This window comes from Pongo abelii, chromosome 13, assembly GCF_028885655.2.
Source record: "Pongo abelii isolate AG06213 chromosome 13, NHGRI_mPonAbe1-v2.0_pri, whole genome shotgun sequence".
In the NCBI taxonomy this organism is placed as follows: Eukaryota; Metazoa; Chordata; class Mammalia; order Primates; family Hominidae; genus Pongo; species Pongo abelii.
The window spans coordinates 30,081,157-30,107,133 of NC_071998.2; the positions used below are offsets into that span (position 1 = coordinate 30,081,157).

General features: G+C 35.8%; 1 protein-coding gene across 1 annotated transcript in view; it reads left to right on the plus strand.

The window, feature by feature from the left end:
• The window catches only part of LINGO2 (leucine rich repeat and Ig domain containing 2), a 368,880-nt gene extending 344,225 nt beyond the window's left edge, over nt 1-24,655 (plus strand). The window contains exon 2 of the mRNA XM_054519778.2: nt 11,606-24,655. Coding sequence (XP_054375753.1) covers nt 11,641-13,461 — 1,821 coding nt within the window. The 5' untranslated portion in view covers nt 11,606-11,640 and the 3' untranslated portion in view covers nt 13,462-24,655. The remainder of the gene's footprint in view (nt 1-11,605) is intronic.
• The last annotated feature ends 1,322 nt before the right edge of the window (nt 24,656-25,977 follow it).

Genomic DNA, 25,977 nt, shown 5'->3' on the forward strand with positions numbered 1-25,977 from the left:
ATTACTTCTATATTTAATTGGTGATAGGCAGATTGGGCAAATTCTGCCAAAGAAGACAGTACTCTCCAGTGGAATTTATAAAAAATGACTCACACTTTACCATCAATTCGAAAACGAACTGGGAAGTATGAAGTATATCATAAAGCTTTTATGTTGGACATAAAGAGTCATCTGATTATAATTGAAAATCTATTTCCCTGCCCTACCAAAGAAATTCTACAAGCTATTACAAAAAAATACTCTTTTTAAGGAGTGGAAAAATCATTAATCTGTCCAGGGACCCCACACATTTTGGTCTAGTGATATACACATTTGAGGAAACCAGGAATTCCTCATGCTGCTTTAAATTCTCCATCTCAGTGAAGGACACCAGGTCTCACCCAGTTGTCAAAAGAGTGTAAATAATCTTGGCTTCTCCTCTCATACACCCTCCACAGCCGATTGGCTGTGAAGCATTTCTGTTGTGCCTCAGAATACCTCTTGAATTTGCCTATTTACCCAAGCCTACACCCATGACCCTGAGAGTACCCACTATTTTTTTCTGACTTGAATTAACACAACAGTCTCCTGAGTTATAAGCTTCAAGTCTTTCTCTTCTGCAAGTCTATTTTTCATGTTGGAATCAGATTAATCTTTCCAAAATGTAAATCTGATCATATCACTCTTTTGCATAAAACACTTTAATGGCTTGCCATTGCTCTCAGGATAAAGTGTAAACAGCTTATCACAGTTTATAAGCCCGTTGTAAATCATTCCTCTAATTACCTCTTCAGCCTGTTTTCTCTCCTCAGTTTTTGTTCCAACCATTCGGAACTACTGTGTCCCCAATTGTAGAGTGTTTCTTATTGTCTCCATGCCTTTGCAAACACTATTCCCTATGTCTGTACCTCTCTCCACCAAGGATGAGGGGAGGAGTATAAATGGAAATACGCTATTGCAGAGCTCCTATATTTTACTTGAAGCAATTCAATATTAAAGTTGACTGTGATGAAGATATACAGATACTCCATGACTTATGATGGGGTCACATCCCGATGAACCTATTACAAGTTGAAGATATCATTACATTGAAAATACATTTAATATACCTAATCTACCAAACACCATAGCTTAGTCTAGCCTACCTTATATGTGCTCAGAACACTTACATTACCCTGAAGGTGGACAATATCATCTAACAGAAAGCCTATTTTGTAATGAAGTATTGAATATCTCATGTAACTTATTGAATACTGTACTGAAATGGGAAAACAGAATGGTAGGGCACTCAAAATACAGTTTTTGCTGAATGCATATTGCTTTTACACCATTGTAAAGTTGAAAAATTATAAATTGCCCCTTATAAATTGGAGACCATCTATATACTTTAATCCCTACAGGAATAAATAAAAATAAGTAATAAAACATAGATTAAAAGTCAGAGGAATTGAAATACAAAACCAAAAAAAGATCAGAGGGAATAAGGCAAGAAATGAAAAAGACAGGAACAAAACATGCAAGGGACAAATAGACACCAAATAGCAAAATGACACATCCCTAAATGTAACCATATCAATAACTATATTAAATTTAAATGGACTAAGCAGTATAACAAAAGGCAGAGATTATGAGACTAGATTCAAAAGCAAGAAATAACTACATGCTGTCAAAAAGAGAAGCTTTTTAAATACAAAACCACATGTATGTACAAGTAAAAAAAGAAAAAAGATATACCACAAAAACATTGTTTAAGAAAGCTAGAGTGGCTATTTTAATCATTTAAAATGTCACACCACATTTTGTGTGTTACAGATGACTGAATCACAGTAAGGAAAACAGCAGAAAGCTATACTGTGAACCAGGCAAAGGGCACTTGCTGTGGGGAAATTATAGCTGCAAGACAGGGAATCCTCAATGGCAAAGCAAATATTGTCTGTTTAGATACTTCTCAGGTCATGTTTTATCGAATATTATCACTTCACCTCTGCTGCCAGGAAATATTTGGTTTCAAGTGTGTTTCCAGTGGACTGTGACTACTGAAGCATAATTATTTGAAAATAGTTTCAGCTCTAGATTTATTAACCAGGACTCTGTTTCTCAACATATTAGACTAGAAGAGCAACCAGATTTTAACAGCTTGTTTTTTAAAAAATCTTAATTTCAAAATGGAAGGAAGCTGGTCGTTCCTGTTGTTCTCTTGAATATTCTCCTTTTATTCATGTATTTTAATATCTTATTTTCTGAAAATTAAGGATAGAACCAAAATGAAATAATCCCCAATATATTACCCCAAAAAAGGTGACTTAAAAACAAGGAACATTACTAGATACAAATATGGATTCTTCCTAATGATAAATGATTTATACCTCAGAAATTGAGCATGTGCTTAATATCAGCTCTAACATACATGAAACCCAAACCTATAGAACTTAGGAATATGCAGACAAGTTCACATTCATAGTTAGAGATTTTAATACCCATTTCTTAGGAATTGATAGCATAACTTAGAAAAAATTCATAAGGATTTAGAAGAGCTGAACAACACATTCAACCACATTAGCCTTAATGACTTTTAAAGACTGCTTCACCCAAAAAGTACAAATTCACATCCATCTCAAATGCACATGGCCTGGCAGCAAGATTGATCATATGCTGGTCCAATAAAACAATCGTAGTAGATTTCAAAAGATGGAAATTTCTCACAGTGTATTCTCTGACCTCACAGAATTAAATTAGAAATAATATATTTAGAAGAAGGACCTAAACATTTAAGAATAAACCAACTAAATCCTAAAGAAGGGAATTTTGTTGGGGATTTAGAAGATGATTTAGATGGGACAAGGAAGGAAGCACAAAGTAAATTAGAAAACGTTTTTGACTGAATGATACTTTATAAAAAATCAATTTGTGAAATGTAGCTAAAGCAATGTAGAAAGGGATATTTATAGTTTTTATACCTTACATCAGTGGAGAAGAAAGTTCCAAAATTAATGATCTAATCTTACGAAGCTAAAATGAATTAAAAGACTGGACTGAAGACAAAATAAATAGTCAGAAATAATAAGGATAACAGAAATTAATGAAATAAAAATGACACAATAGAGAAAATCAATATAAGCAAAAGTTGGTCCTTTGAAAATTTTAAATCTAGAATTTTTTTAGTTTTATTATCAAGAGAAAAGAAAGGCACAACTCACTGATATCAGGAATGAAACAGATAACCTCTAGATTTTCAGACATTAGAAGAATAATAAGGGAAGTTTATGACAACTTCAGACAATAAATTTGATAGCTTAGATGAAATAACAAAATTTCTTGAAGGAAACAAATTACCAAAATTGACACAAAAGGAAATAGAACATATAAATATTCCAGTATCTGCCAATAAAATCAATTTGTATTTTACAACATTCAAACACAGAAATTCTAGGGTCTGTTTGGATTCACTGGTAAGTTCTGCCAAATATTTTTAAAATAAATAATAAAAATTCTATACAAACTCTTTAGGAAAAAGAGAACAGAAATCAAGGAATACTTTCTAACTGGCTTTGTAAGAACTGTATTGCAGTAGCCCCCCCTTAACGACAGGGTATACATTCCAAGTTCCCTGGTGGATGCCTCAAACTGCAGATACTACCAAACCCTACAAATACTATGTTTTTCCCTATGTATACATGCCTATGATAAAGTTTAATTTGTAAATTAGGCACAATACAAGATTTTAAAAGTTGCTAATAATGAAATAGGACAATTATAAAAATATACTATAATGAAAGTTATATGAATGTAGTCTCTGTCTCACTCTCCCTTAAAATAACTATTGTACTCACCTGATTTTGGACCACAGTTGACCATTAGTAATAAACCACAGAAGGCAAAATCATGAATAAGGAGGGACTACTGTACTCTGATACTCAAAGTATATAGATACATCACAAAGAAACTAAAAACTAGATAAAAATTCTCATGAAATAGAAAAACTATTGACCAAATATTAACAGAACAATCCCAAAAAATATTACAAATACAATATTCAATAAATGACAAAGTAAGGTTTATCCCAGAAGTGTGAGGTTGGTTTAATCTTCAAAAATTAATCAGTATTACTTGCCATATTAAAAGAATAATGGAGAAGAACAAGAAGATAATCTCCATAGATACAGAAAAACATTTTTTCATTCAGTACTCACTTGTAATTTTAAAAAATCTTAGTTAACTAAGAAAAAACACTTCCTTATCTTAATGAAGGTCATCTATGAAAAACCCACAGCTAACATCAAACTTAATGGTGAAAAACCAAATAATTGTCCTCTAAGATTAGGAAAGGAAGGGGAAGATAGCTCTCAGCACTTCTATTTGACATTGTATGAGAGGTACTAACAAATGCGAAAGACAAAAAATGAAGGTATACAAATTAGAAAGGAAAGAATGAAACTGTATTTCTAGATGACAAAATATTTGTTGAAGGAAATTAAAGAATACCTAAAGATATGAAGCTTGTACAACATTCGTGGATTGGAAAGTTGTTCAATACTGTTATAATATCGATTCTCCATAGATTTATTAATTGAATCAACACAATTTTTGTCAATATCACAGAAAATTTCTTTAGAAATCGTCAAGTTGATGCTAAAATTTATATGAAAATTCAAATGATCTAGAAAAGCCAAAGGATTTTTAGAAAAGAAGACAAAAATTGGATGAATAACACCATCTGATTTCAAGAATTAAACTGCTGATAAAAAGCTACAGTGGCCGGGCACGGTGGCTCACGCCTGTAATCCCAGCACTTTGGGAGGCCGAGGTGGGCAGATCACAAGGCCAGGAGATCGAGACCATCCTGGCCAACATGGTGAAACCCTGTCTCTACTAAAAGTACAAAAATTAGTTGGGCCTGGTGGCGCATGCCTGTAATCCCAGCTACTCGGGAGGCTGAGGCAAGAGAATAGCTTGAACCAGGGAGTCGGAGGTTGCAGTGAGCCGAGATTGCACCACCTCACTCCAGCTGGGTGACAAAGCAAGACTCTGTCCCAACAAACAAACAAACAAAAAATAAAAGCTACAGTAACCAAGACAGCCATACTGGTATACTATAGTACAGCTGTACGTACTGTATATATTCTGGTGGAGCAGAATAGAAAACAGAAATGGAGATGTACATATATGGTCAATTGATTTTTGATAAATGTCCCCAGGTAATGTTATAGGGAAAAGAAAGTATTTATTTTTATTTTTATTTACTTATTTATATTTTTGTAGAGACAGGGTCTCAGTGTCACCCAGACTGGAGTGCAGTGGCAATCACAGCTTACTGCAGCTTCAAACTCCTTGGCTCAAGCAATTCTCCCACCTCAGCTTCCTGAGTAGCTAGGAATACAGATGCATGCCACCATGCCTGGCTATTTTATTTTTTATTTTTGTAGATATGGGATCTTGCTCTGTTGCCCAGGCTGATATCAAACTCATGGCCTCAAGCAATCCTCCCACCTTAACCTTCAAAACTGCTGGGATTACAGGTGTGAGCCACCATATCTGGCCAGAAAGGAAAGTCTTTTTAAGAAATCACACTACAAAAAAACTAGATAGCTGTAGGAGGAAAATAAATCATCTTCCCTACTTCATACCATACACAAAAATTAATTCAAAATGGATCACAGACTTGAATGTAAATAATAAAACTATAAAAATTTCCAGAAGAATACATAGGAGAAAATCTTCAAGACATTGGCATAGGCAAGGAGCTCTTAAATAAAAACCAAAAGGATAAACCATTAAAAAAAAGTTAAAATGTGTTTAAATTTTTTAAAACTTCTGCTCTTTAAGAAATATGAAGAAAACAAGGTATAAACCATAGATGAGCATAAAATATTCACAATACATATATCTAATAAAGAACTTGTATTTGGAATATATACATAACATTTATATCTCAATAATTTAAAAATGCAATTAAAAGTGAGCAAAATGTTGAACATAAAATATACCAAAGAATCTACCTAAATGGGCAATAAGCAGACAAACAGATGCTCAGCATCACTAGTTACAAGGAAAATGCAATGAGATAATATAGTCCCACAAGAATGGATAACATATAAAAGACAGTCGGCCGGACGTGGTGACCCACACCTGTAATCCCAACATTTTGGGAGGCAAGGCGGGTAGATCACCTGAGGTCTCAGGAGTTCGAGACCAGTCTGACCAACATGGAGAAACCCCGTCTCTACTAAAAATACAAAATTAGCCAGGCATGGTGGCGCACGCCTGTGATCCCAGCTACTCAGGAGGCTGAGGCAGGAGAATCTCTTGAACGCAGGAGGCGGAGGTTGCATTGAGCCAAGATCATGCCATTGCACTCCAGCCTGGGCAACAAGAGCGACACTCCGTCTCAAAAAAAAAAAAAAAAAAAAGTCAGTATCCATGTCGAAGGGGATATGGAACACATGAAACTCCCTTGTATTGCTAGTGGAAATGCTGAATGGTATAATCTCTTTGGGAAATGATGTGCCTGTTTCTTATAAATACTATACATATTCCTACCCTATGTATAGGTATATATTTCTAGGTATATAAGAAAAACATAAGTATGCACAAAGATGTCTATATTAATATTCATAGCAGCTCTTGGACACAGCCCAAGCTTCCAAAAATAGTTGAATTGATAAGCAAGTTGTGACAAAACAGAATACTACCAGACATAAAAAAAAGAACAAACTACTGTTACATGCAACAACATGAATCTCAAAAACATTATGCTGAGTGAAAGATGCTGGACATAAGAGTATATATTAATGATTTCATTGATATAAAATTATGTAAAATGAATACTAATCTATAGTGACAATGCAGATCAGTGCTTACTTTAAGCCAGTAACAGAGGTTGGGATAGACTGAAAAGAGGTAAAGAGGATGATGGTAATGTTCTGTATCAGATTGCGATGGTGCTTACAAAGGTGTAAACACCTTTCTAAATTCATTGAGCTGTATGCTTAAAATCAAACCATTGACACGTTTTAAGTTTTCTTCTTAATTTAGGTGGCAAATATGATGACAATATTTACTACCTAAAAGTCCACCTTCTTTGAGGTGGAGAAATTGATGAGGGAGGAATAATGTCAAGGTAACTAAATTATAATTTTCTATGAATTATTCTGTGCATTAGACATTTAAATAAATGACTTAGTTGAGACTTTTTTTAAAAGCCATGCAATTTTATCTCTTATTATAAAACATATCCATGACTTTTTGAAAGTCAAAATAATTTCAAGGACATCAGTAGACATTTCTCAAAAGAAGACATACAAGTAGTCAACAGGAATATGAAAACAAAATGCATGCTTAACGTCAGTAATCATCAGGGAAATGCAAATCAAAACCACATTGAGAGATCATCTTACCCCAGTTAGAATGGCTATTATTAAAATAACAAAAAATAATTTATGCTGGTAAGGATGTGCAGAAAAGGGAACTCTTAAACATTGTTGGTGGAAATGTAAACTAGTACAGCCCCTATGGCAAACAGTATGAAAATTTCTCAGAAAAACTAAAAATAGAACTCCCATATGATCCAGCAATCCCACTACTGGAACTGTAAGTCCATTAAACCTCTTTTTCTTCCCAGTCTTGGGTATGTCTGTATCATCAGCATGAAAATGGAGTAATACACAGTATATCAAAGGTATATCTGCACCCCCATGTTTATTGCAGCACTATTCACAGTAGCAAAGATACAGAATCAATCTAAGTGTCCATCAACAGACGAATGGATAAAGAAAATGTGGTACATATATACAATGAAATACTATTTGACCAAAAAGAAAGTATAAAGTGTTGTTTGCAGCAACATGGATAGAACTGAAGGCCATTATATTAAGTGAATTAAGCCGAGCACAGAAAGACAGTATCGCATGTTCTCACTCAAATGTAGGAGCTAAAAACATTGATAGCATGGAGGTTGAAAGTAGAATGCTAGATACCAGACGCTGAGAACTGTGGCCAGGAGCAAGGGAGGAGATGAAGAGAGGGGTTTGTTAATGGATACCAACATACAGTTAGACAGAAGGAATCAGTTCTAATGTTCCACAATAGAGTGACTGTAGTTAATAATGTATTGTGTATTTCAAAACAGCTGGAAGACTTGAAATGTTCCCAACACATAGAAGTGATATATACTCAAGGTGATGGATACTCTATATACTCACACTTGATCATTACATTCTATGCATGTAACAAAATATCACATTGTCACATAAATACGTACAAAGATTATGTATCAATGAAAAATATTTCGGAAGTTAGTTTTATTTTTCTAATTATAAAAGTAATACAGGTATATTTTTGAAAAAATTCAGAATTCATAATGTTATAAAAAGAAAGTGAAAATCACCATTAATCCCACCACCTCAAAAAGTTAGTATTGTCAACATTATTATATCCTTCCAGTTTTCTCCTTTCATACATGTATGTGTATTCATATTTATAAAAATATATATGTTCATACATACAAATGTGAGTACAGCGTATATCATTTCATTTTCCATGTTAAGCATACAGTTGTATTAGTTTGTTCTCATGCTGCTGTGAAGAGATACCCAAGACTGGGTGATTTATAAAGAAAAGAGGTTTAATTGACTCACAGATCAGCATGGCTGGGGAGCCCTCAGGAAACTTATGACTGAAGGGGAAGCAAACACATCCTTCCTCATATGGCAGCAGGAAGGAAAATAATGAACAAAGAGGGAAAATCCCCTTATAAAACCATCAGATCTTGTGAGAACTCTCATTATCACAAGAACAGCAGCATGGGGTAACCACCCCCACTATTCAGTTACCTCCCACAATATGTGGGGATTATGGAAATTATAATTCCAGATGAGATTTGGGTGGGGACACAGCCAAACCATATTAGCAGTCAAGGGTTACAGTGTATTGGCTAGATGGTATTTTACTGTATGGCTGCTTTATAACTTATATAACTAAATTCCTACTGTTACATATTTCCATTTTGCTCCATTATAGACAAACCTGTAACAAACATATGTATATTAGTTCACTTATTTTCTAATGATACATTTCTAGAAATAGGAAAAAAGGGTCAAAAGAATTAACATATTGAACTTAGATATATTTAAATCTAGTATATCAATTAATGTCTAGTTTTTATTCCTTCTGTCAGTATGTGGATGTTCATTTTCTTCTACCCTTGTTAATTCTGGCTAAAGATGATTATCAAACTTTATCAATATGACAGGCAACAACTACATACCCCCTATTTTCAAATTTGTATTTCTTTGCTTACTAATAGTTAATCACCTTTTCATATACTTATTGGCTATTTTTAATTTTATTATACTCGTTTCCTAATTTTCTATTGGCATTCACCTTTTTATCTATTACATATGTTTTAAATATATTCTCCAGTTTAGCAATCACATGTGTGTGTTATTTGTTTGTTACACCAAGTTTTTAAAATGTATACAACAGAGTCAATCATTGTCCTCCTTCCTGGTTTCTAACTTTATTCACAGAAAATGCTACTTAACTCTAATATTATAAAATTATTGAATTTTCTTCTAGTACATGTTTTCTTCTTGCATTTGAATCCTTAATTCATCTGGAGTTTACTTGATTGGAAGAAGTAAAGTTAGTATGCAAATTTTCCCACAAAATATCAAGCCAATCATTTGTATTTTTCTCACTGATTTAAAATGCTGCCTTTAACATAAACTGGCTTTTCAAATATATTTAGATATAATTCCTTACTTTTTGTTTTCTTGACTTTATTTTCGTGTAAATAGCGTGCTGATTTATTATTATAGTTTTGTATCTTATGTGTGAATGCATTGTATGGCAGGTGTTTTCATAATTTTTTTACTGTTTCTGATTATTTTCATATATATTTTCTTCCAAATGAACTTGAGAATTAATTTTTCAAGCTTAAAGCATTATTCTTTGTAATGTGTGTTCTATGGAAAAAGAAATTAATGTTTTTATAATATTTAATCTTTCTAAATACATAGTACATCTCTTTTAGTAAGTTATTTTGATTCTTGACAGGGTTTAATTATACTAAAGAAGCTGATGTTTTTGAGATGCCATGACTGAAATAATTTTTACAATAGTATTTTCTAAATGGTTTGTGTAGACAAGAAAATTTTTTAAAAATTATATTTATTTTGTAGTATTCTACTGTTCTAATCATTTTAGTTGATTTCCATTGGTTTTCATGATAGACATTAATTTGATCTGTGAATAATGATAGTTTTGCCACATATTTTCTAAAAATTATAGCTCTTATCTTCCTATCTAATTGATTTGCTAGCACTTTCTGAGTTTTTGCCTTGTTTCTACATTTGGAGGAAAATTTTCTAGTGATTTAGTGATTCACCATTAAGTTTGATCCTACTTGTTATTTTTTATTCATAAATTTGTTTACATATAGACATATTGTGGTTGTAGACATAGATATATATGTAAACGCTGTAATCGGATAATTATTTTTTTACTAATTTTTCCTTTACAGTTCAGGAATGAATGTTGAAGTTTATGAAATACTTCTTTATCTGAAAGTATTGTTTCAAACTATTGAAACTTAATTAAAATATGGTGTTCATGGATAAAGTGTACCCCTGAGAACCCCAAGTTGAAAGGCAGAGCTCAGTAATACACCTCTTATTATTCAGTTGGATTCAGTATCTACTAAACTATCCACATTTAAAACATACTCATTCCCGTTCTCATTTGCTACCTATTTAATTTCACTTTAACAGGTCCACTGAGTTTGTTTGAATGTGAAAAAGGGATAGTTCATTTATCATTAAATGATATTTTTTCTGAAAATTCTTTGTCTTCCCATTCCTCAATATTTATCTCAAAATCACTTAAAAGAGCGTTTTTATTATAGCCATTCTGTACCTTGATTCTGCCTCATTCATATGAGAAACACAAAAACAATACACAGAGACTTTGAGGATCTTTTGTTTGACTCAAATAAGAAAATCCCTTCATAAATTAAAGTTTGCTAAATTATGAAAGATGCATACATTAAAATTCAAAAGTTAAAAGTAGAAAATGTACACATGAAGAAAAACATTCCAACACCTTGCATTGAATATAACTTTGTTTTGTATGTTGCACCTAAAGGCCTGACATAGAATGAAACTTCTGTTAGCTTTGTTTTGAATGGAGGATGATATCCTAAACATCAGTGATGCCGACACTGATTCAAACTGAACTGCTTTCTTCTTAGCTGTTGACCTGTTTCTTTCATTTGAATTCAAATCGAGAATTTTAGTGTGAAATTTATACTGTGTTGTCTCACAGTCTGTGTCACACATTATCTTTATACTTGTCAAACATTGAAATTGTCATGACAACTCTGGGAAGCTATTACTGTTATTATCCCCATTATCCCCATTTCACAGCCAGGAAAACTAAAATACAGAGAGATTAAATAACTTGACAAAGAACATGTTACTAAGAAGGGTCATCCCTCAGGTTTACGCCCAGATCTGATTGATTCCAAATCCAGCATCCTTTCCACTACACTTGCTGCCCTATTTATGCCCCTTCACCTATTTATATCCTAACTCACCTTCTCTTCCTCCCTTCTTTTGTCCCTTCCATGCAGACCCGTGACCAAGGTGTAGACTAAGAAGTGGAGTCATGCTTCACACGGCCATATCATGCTGGCAGCCATTCCTGGGTCTGGCTGTGGTGTTAATCTTCATGGGATCCACCATTGGCTGCCCCGCTCGCTGTGAGTGCTCTGCCCAGAACAAATCTGTTAGCTGTCACAGAAGGCGACTGATCGCCATCCCAGAAGGCATTCCCATCGAAACCAAAATCCTGGACCTCAGTAAAAACAGGCTAAAAAGCGTCAACCCTGAAGAATTCATATCATATCCTCTGCTGGAAGAGATAGACTTGAGTGACAACATCATTGCCAATGTGGAACCAGGAGCATTCAACAATCTCTTTAACCTGCGTTCCCTCCGCCTAAAAGGCAATCGTCTAAAGTTGGTCCCTTTGGGAGTATTCACGGGGCTGTCCAATCTCACTAAGCTTGACATTAGTGAGAATAAGATTGTCATTTTACTAGACTACATGTTCCAAGATCTACATAACCTGAAGTCTCTAGAAGTGGGGGACAATGATTTGGTTTATATATCACACAGGGCATTCAGTGGGCTTCTTAGCTTGGAGCAGCTCACCCTGGAGAAATGCAACTTAACAGCAGTACCAACAGAAGCCCTCTCCCACCTCCGCAGCCTCATCAGCCTGCATCTGAAGCATCTCAATATCAACAATATGCCTGTGTATGCCTTTAAAAGATTGTTCCACCTGAAACACCTAGAGATTGACTATTGGCCTTTACTGGATATGATGCCTGCCAATAGCCTCTACGGTCTCAACCTCACATCCCTTTCAATCACCAACACCAATCTGTCTACTGTACCCTTCCTTGCCTTTAAACACCTGGTATACCTGACTCACCTTAACCTCTCCTACAATCCCATCAGCACTATTGAAGCAGGCATGTTCTCTGACCTGATCCGCCTTCAGGAGCTTCATATAGTGGGGGCCCAGCTTCGCACCATTGAGCCTCACTCCTTCCAAGGGCTCCGCTTCCTACGCGTGCTCAATGTGTCTCAGAACCTGCTGGAAACTTTGGAAGAGAATGTCTTCTCCTCCCCTAGGGCTCTGGAGGTCTTGAGCATTAACAACAACCCTCTGACCTGTGACTGCCGCCTTCTCTGGATCTTGCAGCGACAGCCCACCCTGCAGTTTGGTGGCCAGCAACCTATGTGTGCTGGCCCAGACACCATCCGTGAGAGGTCATTCAAGGATTTCCATAGCACTGCCCTTTCTTTTTACTTTACCTGCAAAAAACCCAAAATCCGTGAAAAGAAGTTGCAGCATCTGCTAGTAGATGAAGGGCAGACGGTCCAGCTAGAATGCAATGCGGATGGAGACCCGCAGCCTGTGATTTCCTGGGTAACACCCCGAAGGCGTTTCATCACCACCAAGTCCAATGGAAGAGCCACCGTGTTGGGTGATGGCACCTTGGAAATCCGCTTTGCCCAGGATCAAGACAGCGGGGTGTATGTTTGCATCGCTAGCAATGCTGCTGGGAATGATACCTTCACAGCCTCCTTAACTGTGAAAGGATTCGCTTCAGATCGTTTTCTTTATGCGAACAGGACCCCTATGTACATGACCGACTCCAATGACACCATTTCCAATGGCACCAATGCCAATACTTTTTCCCTGGACCTTAAAACAATACTGGTGTCTACAGCTATGGGCTGCTTCACATTCCTGGGAGTGGTTTTATTTTGTTTTCTTCTCCTTTTTGTGTGGAGCCGAGGGAAAGGCAAGCACAAAAACAGCATTGACCTTGAGTATGTGCCCAGAAAAAACAATGGTGCTGTTGTGGAAGGGGAGGTAGCTGGACCCAGGAGGTTCAACATGAAAATGATTTGAAGGCCCGCCCCTCACACTACTGTCTCTTTGTCAATGTTGGTAATCAGTAAGACAGTATGGCACAGTAAATTACTAGATTAAGAGGCAGCCATGTGCAGCTGCCCCTGTATCAAAAGCAGGGTCTATGGAAGCAGGAGGACTTCCAATGGAGACTCTCCATCGAAAGGCAGGCAGGCAGGCATGTGTCAGAGCCCTTCACACAGTGGGATACTAAGTGTTTGCATTGCAAATATTGGCATTCTGGGGATCTCAGTAATGAACCTGAATCTTTGGCTCACACTCACGGACAATTATTCAGCATTTTCTACCACTGCAAAAGCAAAAGAAAAAATAAAGAACAACCTACAGTGTAGGATTTACATATTAAAAAGACACATTTGTCTAAAACATACTCTACAGAAAAATTTGTATCTATGATTATCATTTGTTAAAGCCTTGCATCATACCATATTGTTGGTTCAGTACCACAAAGAGATCAATATATTCTTTTCTTCCTTTTTTGAAACATATATGCTGTACATGTTTTAAAGCAATATGAATGAGAGGTTGTGCTTTCAGTTACTCACCACTATAGATCCAAGTGTGATTTCACCTTTCGTTACCTACAGATGACCCTGAGGCTAGATCCCTGGAGTTATGGGCGGAGATATTTTGAGAGACGTGTTTGTCTGATGTAGGATGCCAAGAAACAGGACCCAAGGCAAAAGTGCTCAACTCTGTTAACTTCTGTTACTATAAATAAAGGCATGTGCCTAGTTTTGATACAGAATGGAATATTTTTTATACTTGTAATAATATCACACTGGACCAGTTTACTGTAACAAAGCCCTTGGTTTCTCCAGAAGGTGGTACACCACTAGATGTACCTGTAAAATGCAAGGTAGGTGTTAATAATGAAAATGATTCATTTTAATCACTCCTTGATTTTACTTTCCACAGTCACTATTAGTGGGTTAATAGAAAATGGAAGAAGAGGTAATGGTTACAAATAACCATAGGATAATATTCACCAGTGGCTAAGATCAAGAATTCAGATGTTCAAAAGCTCTGTGAATAAGAAAGAGTTCTTCTCAGATGCCAACACAAACCAGGGTGATACATAACATAACATGATGTTAATGCAAACAAGGATTTGTTTAAAACATGATAGCTGCCTGCATGCTAGATTGCTGCTAGTCAGGGGAACATCTAGCTACTGCCACTCTGATGTTCTCTACTTGAATACTGTACACACAATATTACCTTGAATAGAGAACTTCAGGGTTTCTTCCTGCTTCCTTACCAATTAGATTTTTGTTTTTACTTTGAAAATTATCTTGTATAATAAAGAGGAATTTGTCTTGTTTTCTAACAACTGAGAAAAAACAAGGTGGATTAAAAAACATTTAGTGTTTTTTTTTCTCCACTGAGGAAAAAGCAAGGTTATAGCCCTATAAATATGTTAAGTTGTGCTAATTTTTTTTCCTCTCTCTGACCCAAGGATACTTGTCCAATTCAGTTTGTATTAATGACTGTTACTCAAAGTTAAACATCCCAGTTTTTAAAAACTGATGTCATGCCATGACCACCAGTGATCTGGTTCAGAGCAGGCATAGTTTCATTTGGCTAAATGTTCAGTGAATGACTTTCAAAGCATATGGTTATGTGATCTGAGAAAGCATTGAATGTGGGCTGTGTTCATGCAATGTCAAATATTTAAGCAGCATAGAACTGATAGGAAATATCTATACTTTTCCCATTTCAAGAGGGATCTGAAAATAGGTCATGTTTTTAAAAACATGTAAGCTGGAGTAGAAAGCCTCTGGGGTTTGCTTCTTGACATATTGGATTGGTGGGTTGACATTCAAAAGGCTGGCTTTTTTTAGTTTGAAATTTGAAATTTCGAGGAACTTTAATAAAATTAAATTGACCCCAATAAAAGTAGGATAAGCCCAGAAATTATCTTGCCAATCGGATAGCAACAGAGTTAAACCCATTTCTCCCCTAATAATCGGTGGAAAATATGATGAAAGATTGAAGAATTGCCTGTTCAAGCCATTTTTCATTTGACTTTTCTGATGATTATCATAGATCTTTTAGAATTCTATTTTCCATTTGTGCCAAATACCTTATATCAAACAATGCAAATCAAGCTCTGCTGCAAACTCTATCACAAATCCAGCTTGTGTGCAAATGGAATGGGGTCTTTCAAATTTAAAAATGAACTGTTAGAGATTTCAAAAAAACTTCCAAAAGTTAATAGAAACTATTTTGCAGCATTGTGTGAAGTGTAGTATTCAACTAATTGTCATAAAAGAGAAACACTGAGCAATTAATAAGAGGGCTTTGTGATTTTGACTGCTCTTTTGTCAAAATAAAACTTGGCCAAAAACAGCTGAGTGAAATGAAATTGGATTAAAATGTACCCATCCATGAAAAAGATTTAAAGATTTCGTTATTATTCATTTTATTGAAAGAAAAGAGAGTGGATTTTCTCAGACATCCCATACTCTGATCTATGGAATAATAGTTATTTAAGATATTTCTAAGCATTCTTCCAAAAAAGTCCTGTTGACCGATCTATCAGGGAAATGCATTCTGTAACCACCTTTAGAGATTCAAAATCTATATGAGCCTAATAAATCCTCTGAAAAGTCCTGTAAACAAGAATCCTATTTAATATTGTTTATCTTCAGGCTTCACTAATTTACATGAGCAGAAAGCACTTCTTTTCATGCTATAACTGTTAACATTTTCAAAAACTAGCGCTCCATAGAACCCCGATTGGTCAACTTCAGACTAGAGTAGTACTCTTCTGAAGTATTCCTAAGCCTAATGTTTCTAAGAAGAGTAAAATTACTGTTTGAATTGGCCTCTGATAGACTACCAAAAAAATATTGCCTGTGTCAGTGCTTAGATCATAAAAGTATATTGACCAGATATTTTCAGGGGAATTGGCTACTTTTTGCCTGAAGCATCCATCATAGAAATGGATTAATAGGTAATTGAACAGACATTTAATTTTCTACACTCTCACTATCTGAGCAGATCTTGGGTTCCTTTTTGTGCGTGCAAAGCTCTGGTATCCATTGACTGAAACGCTGGTGCTTTAGTACTCAGTTTTACAAAAGGATTCATTAATTTTCCCTCATGGCTTCTGATTACCTCGTTGTTACATCAACTAGACCATGGTAGAGCAAAACAGCTCATACCAGCACAGGGGCCAACTTACTCACTTAAATATGACATCTCTGAGTCATTTTCTTCCCAGAGGCTTTATTTCAAAGTATCCCTGAAAGAAATACTGTTGTTTGACTCAGCATTTCACTCCAGTTGGTTTTCATTCCACTCTGGTTTTGCTCAACTTTCTCAGAAATTTTGCTTGTTACTGACAACTCCCTAGTAGGAAAAACACATTCAGAAGTTGCCCTACAGTATTTAGGATGGATTCTTTTTTCATTATTCTGTCAAATATTCTGTGTTCCTCCATTCTTACAGGCGTCCAGAAGTTGCAATCTTCTATGACTCTTTAAAAAAGGATTATTTAAATGTCACTTGCCTTGAGGGCTGACTTTTGTCACTTTACTCTGGTACAAACATGTATTTTTATATCAGAGGAACAAAAGAGGGAATGTGATCTTGGAGAAATAAAATTGAGTAGAGTCCCATGTAAATTAACTTATATTTCCAGGGTCTCCCTTCATCTCTGTGTCAAGACATTTGTTTTAACTTCAGGGGATGTGCTCAGAAGCCATTCAACACTGAATATGTCTTGAGGCTTTCTAGGAAAGAAAAAAATTACATAATTTTCAGTTAGAAGTCTAAGACCAAACATAAAGATGTATCAAGAATTTAAAGAAGGTTGGAGAGAGACACTTGACCCATGTTAATCCTATTTTCTTTCTTGCCAATTTTTGTAGTTATCGCTACCTGAAGGAGAATCAGAGATTATGTTCTTCCTTGACTTTCACTGGTGTCCTTTTTATACCTTTTTTCTATGACCCAGTCACCTATATCTCACATGAGCTATCCCAGATGGATTCTGTGGCATCTGAATCTAGTAACAAAACCTTTGGGACCAAAGGCATTCATTCTACTCAGCACTTAGGTAAAGACTTATTATCTCTATTACTATAATTAACATTCCCTGTTTGTTAGACTCATACATCATGTGCCTGGTTATTTCCATTGATTTTCCACCATTGGCTTTGGGAGCTCCTTTTAATTCCTTTCAGCTAGAACCCTTGATGTTTTTCTGATTGAGGAGTTTGGGAATTATTCTGCCTTTGGGTGTAGAAAGCTTTGAGGAATGAAATATTATTTGATTTGTTTGATTTTTGAATTTTCTATTTTGGTTAGGCAACAGAGGGTGTTTTCTGGTACTTTGGCAAACACTTGACATGAATCTCTCAGTGATGCTCCCCTTGTCACCTTCAAAAGCCATTCCCGAAAGAGCCTTCTCATTTACACTCCAGCTGGGAAAGGACAGCTTTACAACATAGCTCTACAGGATAAAATGATAGCTGATTGCTGTGATCTTTAGCTCAATTAACCTAATAAACAGTGGGTTCAGGGGCCATATGTCTAGGCTTGCAAGGTTTAGCCAAGTAAACAAGGTTTTAAATCAACAATTAATGACAGGTTTTCGACTCTGAAGTTGGTTTGTCTGTTTGGAGAACAGTATGGGTAACTGCATGTCTTCTCAAAACATGGTAGGGACCAGAACTTCCTTATCTTATGTGAGATTTTTAACAAATGGTCTAGGATGAAATGTGTCCAACAACAACAAATACATAATTAAGATGTTTGTAAAAGGTTTATTTTTCTAAAATAGGACTGGGGCTGATGTTACTCTTTCCAAATTTGGGAGTTTGATCAGGACAAGCTTGCATGTGCCCCAGACTGCCCTTTCTCAAGTTTACCAAGGTCTTTAATACCTCTTCTCCCTCCCCGACCCCCTTCTCCCTGGAGAACATCCTGAATAGGAAGGAGAAAAAGAGCAGGAACTAAAGTCCCCTGAGACAGCCCACAGAAGGAGAAAAGCTTTGGTATTTCCCCACATTCTTGCCTCCTTTCCTGATGCAGCAATTGAAATGATCCTTCACTCTCTGCCTACTCACCACTGTCACTTCTCAGCGGCTGCCATCCTCATCAATGAACGCTCTCTCCAGGGATAAGTCTTCTTTCATGGTAACTGAGATTCTTGGGTAATTGTTAAACTGGAAATTGCTTTAAAAAAAAAAAACAAACCCTCCAGCTGTCTCACATAGCACTTTAAAAGTTAAGACTTACCATTCACATAATCACAAGCTGACAGCAATCTGCAGGTTGAGTGATTCTGATTTTTTTTTCCTCTCCCTTCCAGAAGCAGGTGGGTTGATATAATGCCAGCCTTAAATAGAAAGCTTTATTTATAGCCTTAGCAGAATGAGAAAAGAGCTGGCATAATCAAGAGAATACTTCACATTTTAAAGAAGACTTTACCTCTAATATGCAAAATAGTCATTAGAAGACAACAAAAATGCAAATTTGTTTTACTAAATTGCTTAACTCTATTCCAATAAAGTTCAAAAGATAACTGTCCATACTGAAGATGGGTCAGCCAAAGACTTTATGCCTGTTCTAAAAGCACCAAAAAAGCAGAAATTTGGTTGCCATGTTAACTTTATTTTGTTGCACACCTCCTATTCTAAATTGCTTTAATATCTTTACACTGCAATATATTGAGTAAAATCAACAATACAATATAATCAAATAATAAACAGATTAACTCAGACTTGCAAAAAAATTTTTTCATTCTTTACAACGTACGTCCAGCAGCAAACTGATGTATATACATATCTGTGTGATAACAAGAGATTGGAATTGGCATGAACAAACTTTGTATAGAGGCTGTTTGGAAGAAAACATGCTGTTTTTCTCCCCAGTTATAAAATCAGGTATATCATAAAAACCTGAGTTGCTTCATATACAAGACAGTTGTTTTCAGGTTTTTTCCATATGGTATAGAATGCCCCAAATCATAATTAATTTCTATTGTTTATATATACATATATAAATATGTGGGGAAGGGTGGTTAGATTTTTATGTGTTTAAATTATAACCGTTTTAAAAGTTGATAAGCCTGAGCAGGAGAAAAAGAGACAGAATGTGTATCTGTTTTCCTTTAATGTCTTTTATCAAAATCCTATTTTGAGAATATCCCATGATTGAAAGTTAATAATCAAGAACCTAACAAAACTTTTCGTAAAAAATGCCTGAAAGTTTTTGTTTTCAAAAAAGTAATGCTTATGACAAAAGTATCTTGATTTAGGTCTGCATCTCTTTAGCTATTGGTTAATTGTTGTGGGCATGTTTTTTTTAACATGTAAAAACAAATTAACTTATTAACATGTAAAATAAGTGAAGAAACCATGTTTTCTTTTCGGATGAAAGGGCTTAAGCATCTGACATCTCAGTTAAATTCACTGAAGTATTAATAAGAAATGCAATATGAGACAATCGGAGTCATATATAATATTTTCTTATTGACAGAAGTAGGTTATATGAGTCTCACAGGGAATGTGAGGTATCACTGTATTAATGAGTAATCCCCAATACTGTCAGAGATGAAGTAGGTCCAGTGGAATCTCATTCAAATGCTAAGGTGAGTGGAGACAACTCAGAGAGGAATCAAAAGACAGGCTATCCAGTTACATAAAGTTACAAAAGGGTCATAGTTCAACCTGCTGGGCATCCAAATTTATGTAATATCAACCACACTCTAAAGATATTCTACTTTTGTGGAATTAAATCCTGTATCACTTGCAAAAGTATCCCAAATTCATGTGACTTAATTACATAAGCAAGTAATGGGCATAACTTAAGGCATAAGATCTATTTGAGCAAGAACTGAAGCGTTCAGCAAGCCATACATAGAACACCACCATCTAGTTTTTCTTTCTGAGTTAGCCTTCACTCAGCCAAATGATTCAAAACATTGTGTCAAGTAGGAAGGCACAAAAAAAATAAAATAAAAAGAGAAACAACTTTAGTCTTCAAGCAAATTGAAAAAAGGAAAAGAGAAAATTGTCTAGTGTTAAAGAGGAAATGAATTGAAAATTTTTAAACTCCTCTTGGGCTGAGAGTGAAGGTGCCCTTTCTTTACCTTTCGTACTTGAGGGAATGGGCTTTAGAGAGATGTGTTCAGGCAGGTGTCATCATCTAGGGTATCATCTTTACTCCCTGTGGCTCATTAGATGGCTTCCAGTGAAGGAGGAGGAGGTAGAGAAGGAAGCAGAAAGCTGACAGTCATGGTACCTGAAAGTCACATTGTTACAGAACAAGAAAGTCTGGGATTCATCTCCAGGAAGCAACAAACACACAAATACTGAGACTGTTAGCAAGAAATCAGAAAAGGTCCCTTTGCTATTCTTTTTTTTTTTTTCATTGAGATGGAGTTTCACTCTGTCGACAGGCTGGAGTACAGTGGCACGATCTCGGCTCACTGCAACTTCCCCTCCCGGGTTCAAGAGATTCTCCTGCCTCAGCCTCCCCAGTAGCTGGGATTACAGGCACCCACCACCACGCCTGGCTAATTTTTGTATTTTTTTAGTAGAGACAGGATTTCACCATGTTGGCCAGGATGGTCTCTATCTCCTGACCTCGTGATCCGCCCACCTCGGCTTCCCAAAGTGCTGGGATTACAGATGTGAGTCACTGCACCAGGCCTGCTATTCTTTAATTGCAAAATGAAAAGCTTGCCCCTAGAGAGAGAATTTCTTGAAAATTTTCTGTTAATGCCAGAGCTGCTCTGGTCAGAGTCACATCTCTAACAGTGGGCTTTTATTTTATGCTACTAAATCAGTCAGACTAAAACAAAGGGCCATTTCCCATAAACATCGTTTTGAATGTGTTGGGTAGACATCTCGCCAATTAATATTAGGAGTTAGCTTGTCCAGTAAACTCACCAATCAGGGATAAGACGGTCCCAATACTTCAGGACTTGTACTTAAACAATGGGAAGAAGATAATATAATGAAGTCGAAGCTAAACATACTTTTAACTCAGTGGCCTGGCTTCTAGCTCTGCACCTTAAAGGCTTTCTGGTCATGTATTACTTCATAAATTTAGAAGTTCATCATAGTTTTGTGTTTCTGTTTCTGTTTGGTTTCTTCTGTCTTTAGTTTTTCTCAGTCATGAGCATACTGCCCTTGCTAGATGGCTGTTAATGTTTTTGTGTTGTTTGATACAGTCGAAATAAAAATTAGGAGTTTCTACCTACTCCCTTTAAGGCAGATAAGCTTATTGTACAACCCTATATTCTTTTCTTAATTACTTCATTATCAGACCTAAAACACAGGACATCAAGATTAATGTGGAATAAAGCCAAGTTAAGGAGAAAATTGAGAAACCTGAGGGGAAATTTCCCTACTATTTCTGCCATTGACTGGTAGAAAATCTGAAAACACTAGCTTCTAGGGCTTGTCACACTGGTGCCTTTCATCAACTTTTATAAATAACTAAATGCAAAAATTATGACCCTCTATCAAAAAAGAATAGATTGGGAAAGAGATCACTTATTATAGCTATGCAGGTATTATTTTATTCCATAATGCTGTCATTGGCAAATCAGGACATGTCAATAAATCTCTCAGTATATGTATATTAATGGCAGAATGACACGTATATACATATCTATTACTAAGAACCATCTGGAGAAAAAAATAAGAAAATTTAAAAAATAAGAAAAAAAGATAAGGCAGGTGGAAAATATGTGGATTCTTCCTATTCTGTTTGTCTGCTAATAAAGAAAACTAAGAACTCACCTGAATCACCACAGAGTCAGGGTCTCAGAGATGAAAACCCAAGGAGACTCTCTACAAAAAGAACAGACTGCTAGAGAGGATACCTCTTTGATTGAAATACCTAAATCTTTTATGTGATTGTAAAAGTTATATCTATAGTGAATAATTTTGTATTGTCACATTGGGAGATAAATTTGTTTACCAGATCCCCATCTAAGGCAGAAGTAACATTTATGTGAACCCTTTTTTAACTATAGCATCACTATTCATATTATTTCCAAGCACAAGAGATCAAGTATGCTAGTACCACAGCACAGAGGCAATTCACTACATCTAGTCTATTCCTTTAGCCATGGGCTATTAGCTGAATGTACAAAAGACTAATAGGTTACATCCATTCTATACATGCAGGGCTCTCATAAAAGTTAAACAAACACTTCTTCAAACCTGCACACACAAATCCATACAGTGGCCTCCAGAGTTTCTTTAAGCCTCACGCTGTATCAGTACAAACATCCTACAGGGAATTAATTCACTGAGCACAGAACAAATGTGTAATGCAAAGAGATTACCAAGTCACCTCCACCACCTTGATTTATATAAGCTCTTCTATTTTAGCAACACCTGGCAAATCCAGTGGTCTGTGCTTCAGTGGTCTCAAGAGCTCTTCACGGCACTTCTGTAAGAAAGTTGCTGGCTTTAACGCAGGGCTGGTTTCAATATAGGGCAGCTGTTTTCTGCTGTGAGTCTTCTGGGGGAAAAAGAATGGGTTCACAGTAACTGAAAAATGTATCCCGGCTGGTGAGTGTAGGGAAGAGTAGTTCATTGTTCTGGTGGTTGAATATATTTTCAAAAGAACATTTAATAAGAATGGGAGAACACAAGCATTTCAAATAAATGGCAATGATCATATGAGCATATATAAGAGAACTTAATTGCAGAGGAAAATGGATGATGTTTATGCATATCACACTGCCTCTAATATTGATCTTGAGTTGGTTTCCAAATTGATAAGTAAATATATTCTATATTGAAAATCATTTTAAATGTCTATATCTTTTAAATATTGCCAATAATTAGCTTAAATACATGCCCTCAGAATATTCAGGAATCTACTTGGTTCTTTCCTTCTTATCCTTGATTAGAAGTTAAAAATCAGATTTCTCTAGCTTTGTTTTAAAAGACACAGAAAATTTAATTTTCCACTTATCCAAGCACAATCTCCTTTCATTCATTTATTCATTTAATTATGCAACATCTACTGAGTATCCATTATTATAGTAATCGAGCTGCCCATCACTGAAGTCATTATCAAACTGTGGTTCAAACCTTAATTCTGTGTTTCTCCACATTAACTCCTTTGGCTTCCATATTGATTGCAACTTGCGTCTCATTCTGTCATCTAAATCATGTGGTTTAGAGATAGGCCTTAGTGTCCACCTGGCCAGGCACAAGTCTGGCGTTAAGGACCTACCTGCTTTAATGATCCGCTCTCAGGGAGTCAGAACAGTTAAGTACTAAAAAGACAAGGATCTGGAGTGAGAGTCCCTAGGGCTATGTCACTGGATTCATGTTTCTTTATGGGCAAGCTACTTAACATCTCTGCATCCCCATCTCTCAAAATAATCATAACACTACCTACCTCACAAGGGTGCTGTGAGGCTTACCATGAAAAGCATGAGGAAATGGTATATAGAATTGGGGACCTAGTAGAAAGGTGCTACAGGATTAGAGTAACTAGATGTCATTGAGTATGAACCCTGCTTTCCCTGGGAGCCCCAGGTTTGCCAGAATATGTCTAATCTCTTTATGGCTAGAATCTAAAATGGTGTTGGCCATCGATTGGCTTAGGTTATCTTTAATGTCATTGACTTTTACAAAACTCATAACAACACCTCTTTCTCAGAGAGATGCTGGATTGGAAAAATTATTAAATTAATTTTAACAAAGGAGAACTAAAATGATTCACTTCCAGGTGCTGGGTGTGGGGGAACAGTTATTTATTTCAATATGAAACAAGAGTTTGAATGGATATCTTCAAGCGGATGCATTTTATTGGAGACGTTTATTGCCTGGGGCTTTCTGTTTTCAGTCTGACTCCCCAGCTTTCTGTATCATTGTTTTAACATACATCCCCTTTTCTCCTTTATTGGAAGAGAAGCTATAATTCTCCTCATTTCATGATAGTTCTTTTTAGTCTGTTTTGCTCAAAGGACAAATTCTTTTCAACAACTATTGTAATTATTTTCTTACAGGGCCATTTTTAATTGCCATATTGTTTAGCTAAGCCCTATTGTCTTGGTGTCCTTCAAAACTGTCAGTTGCTTTAAAATATAGGGGTGGGAGGGGGAGCTGATAAGCACATTGTTGTAATTGATTTGTATGTTTGAATTGTCTTATCAGAAAACAAGGTTATGAATTTCATCTGTTGAGACACAAAAATAAAATACTTTCTTAAAAAATTGCATTTTGTTCTTGAATGTTCTAAAACAGCATTTATGCTTCTCTTAATCTTTTTAATATTTCATTAATAGTGTTGCATTATTAATCATATAATAGAAGCCTATCCTTCTCCTACATCTATTATTATAGCTCAGTCCTTTACAACATAAACTTGGGAAACAGTAAAGTAAAGTTATTCAACATATAGAATTGAAGCAAATCATGAAGAGCCCATTCTGAGGGGTCTGCATTTAAGGCTGACCATGGAATGACACTGAGACAGACAGATGGCTGTGAAAAATAAGACTTTCAAGGCCTACTTTTCCAATGGAAAATATCACCATAAGTGACGGGAAATGGCCAGAAGATATTACTTATGTCAGTCAAGAAACTAAGAAATGAGATGAAAATAACTGAGCTTCATTTTTTTAAGTGCTCTGGTTCAAGATTTTGCCATATTAATTTACAGAAACTTAAAACAAAATATTGTTGGTGTCTTAGTCAGTTCTGGCTGCCATAGTAAAATACCACAGACTCGGTGGCTTAAACAAAAGAAGTTTGTTTTTCAGCCTTCTGGAGGCTGGAAAGTCTAAGGTCAAGGTGCCAGCAGAGTAAGTATCTAGTATCTAGTAAGGGCTCTCTGCTTGGACTGTAGGTGAACACCTTCTCTCTTTGTCCTCACAGGGTGTTTCTGCAGTGCATGCAGAGAGAGAGAGATTCCTTTTTAATAAGGCCACCAATTCTATTAATTTAGCACCCTACCTTTATGACCTCATTTAATCATAATTACCTCCTAAAAACCCTATTTCAAAACACGATCACATTGAAGGTTAGGGCTTCAATGTATGGATCGGAGCAGGGACACAATTCAGTTCATAGCCATGGGTTTCTGCACATTGATCAAAATGCTACATCATCTTTCTTTACCATGAGTAGGAAGGATGTTATATATTAGGAAGACAAGTTAAGAAAGTCAATATAAACAAGCAAATATGGAACAGAAGAGGGTTTCAACAACTAGTAAATATTCCTCTCTTTATTGTACTTATTTTATTACTCCTTGACACTTCAAGACTCTGACCAAGTTGTCGCTAATTTTCTGCAATGGCATATAACTTTTCATCCTATAACACCAAAGTCCTGATTTCTCATAACACATCCCCAGAGCTATGTTCCCACTTCTTAAAAGTCTTCACCACTTACATTTCTTTTTCTTTTACTCAGTATCATTAGTCAACTAACTTCTTTCTGGAATACCTATCACTCATCTGATGCTCCTCCCAAACACATCAAGTTCTGCTTTGATTAT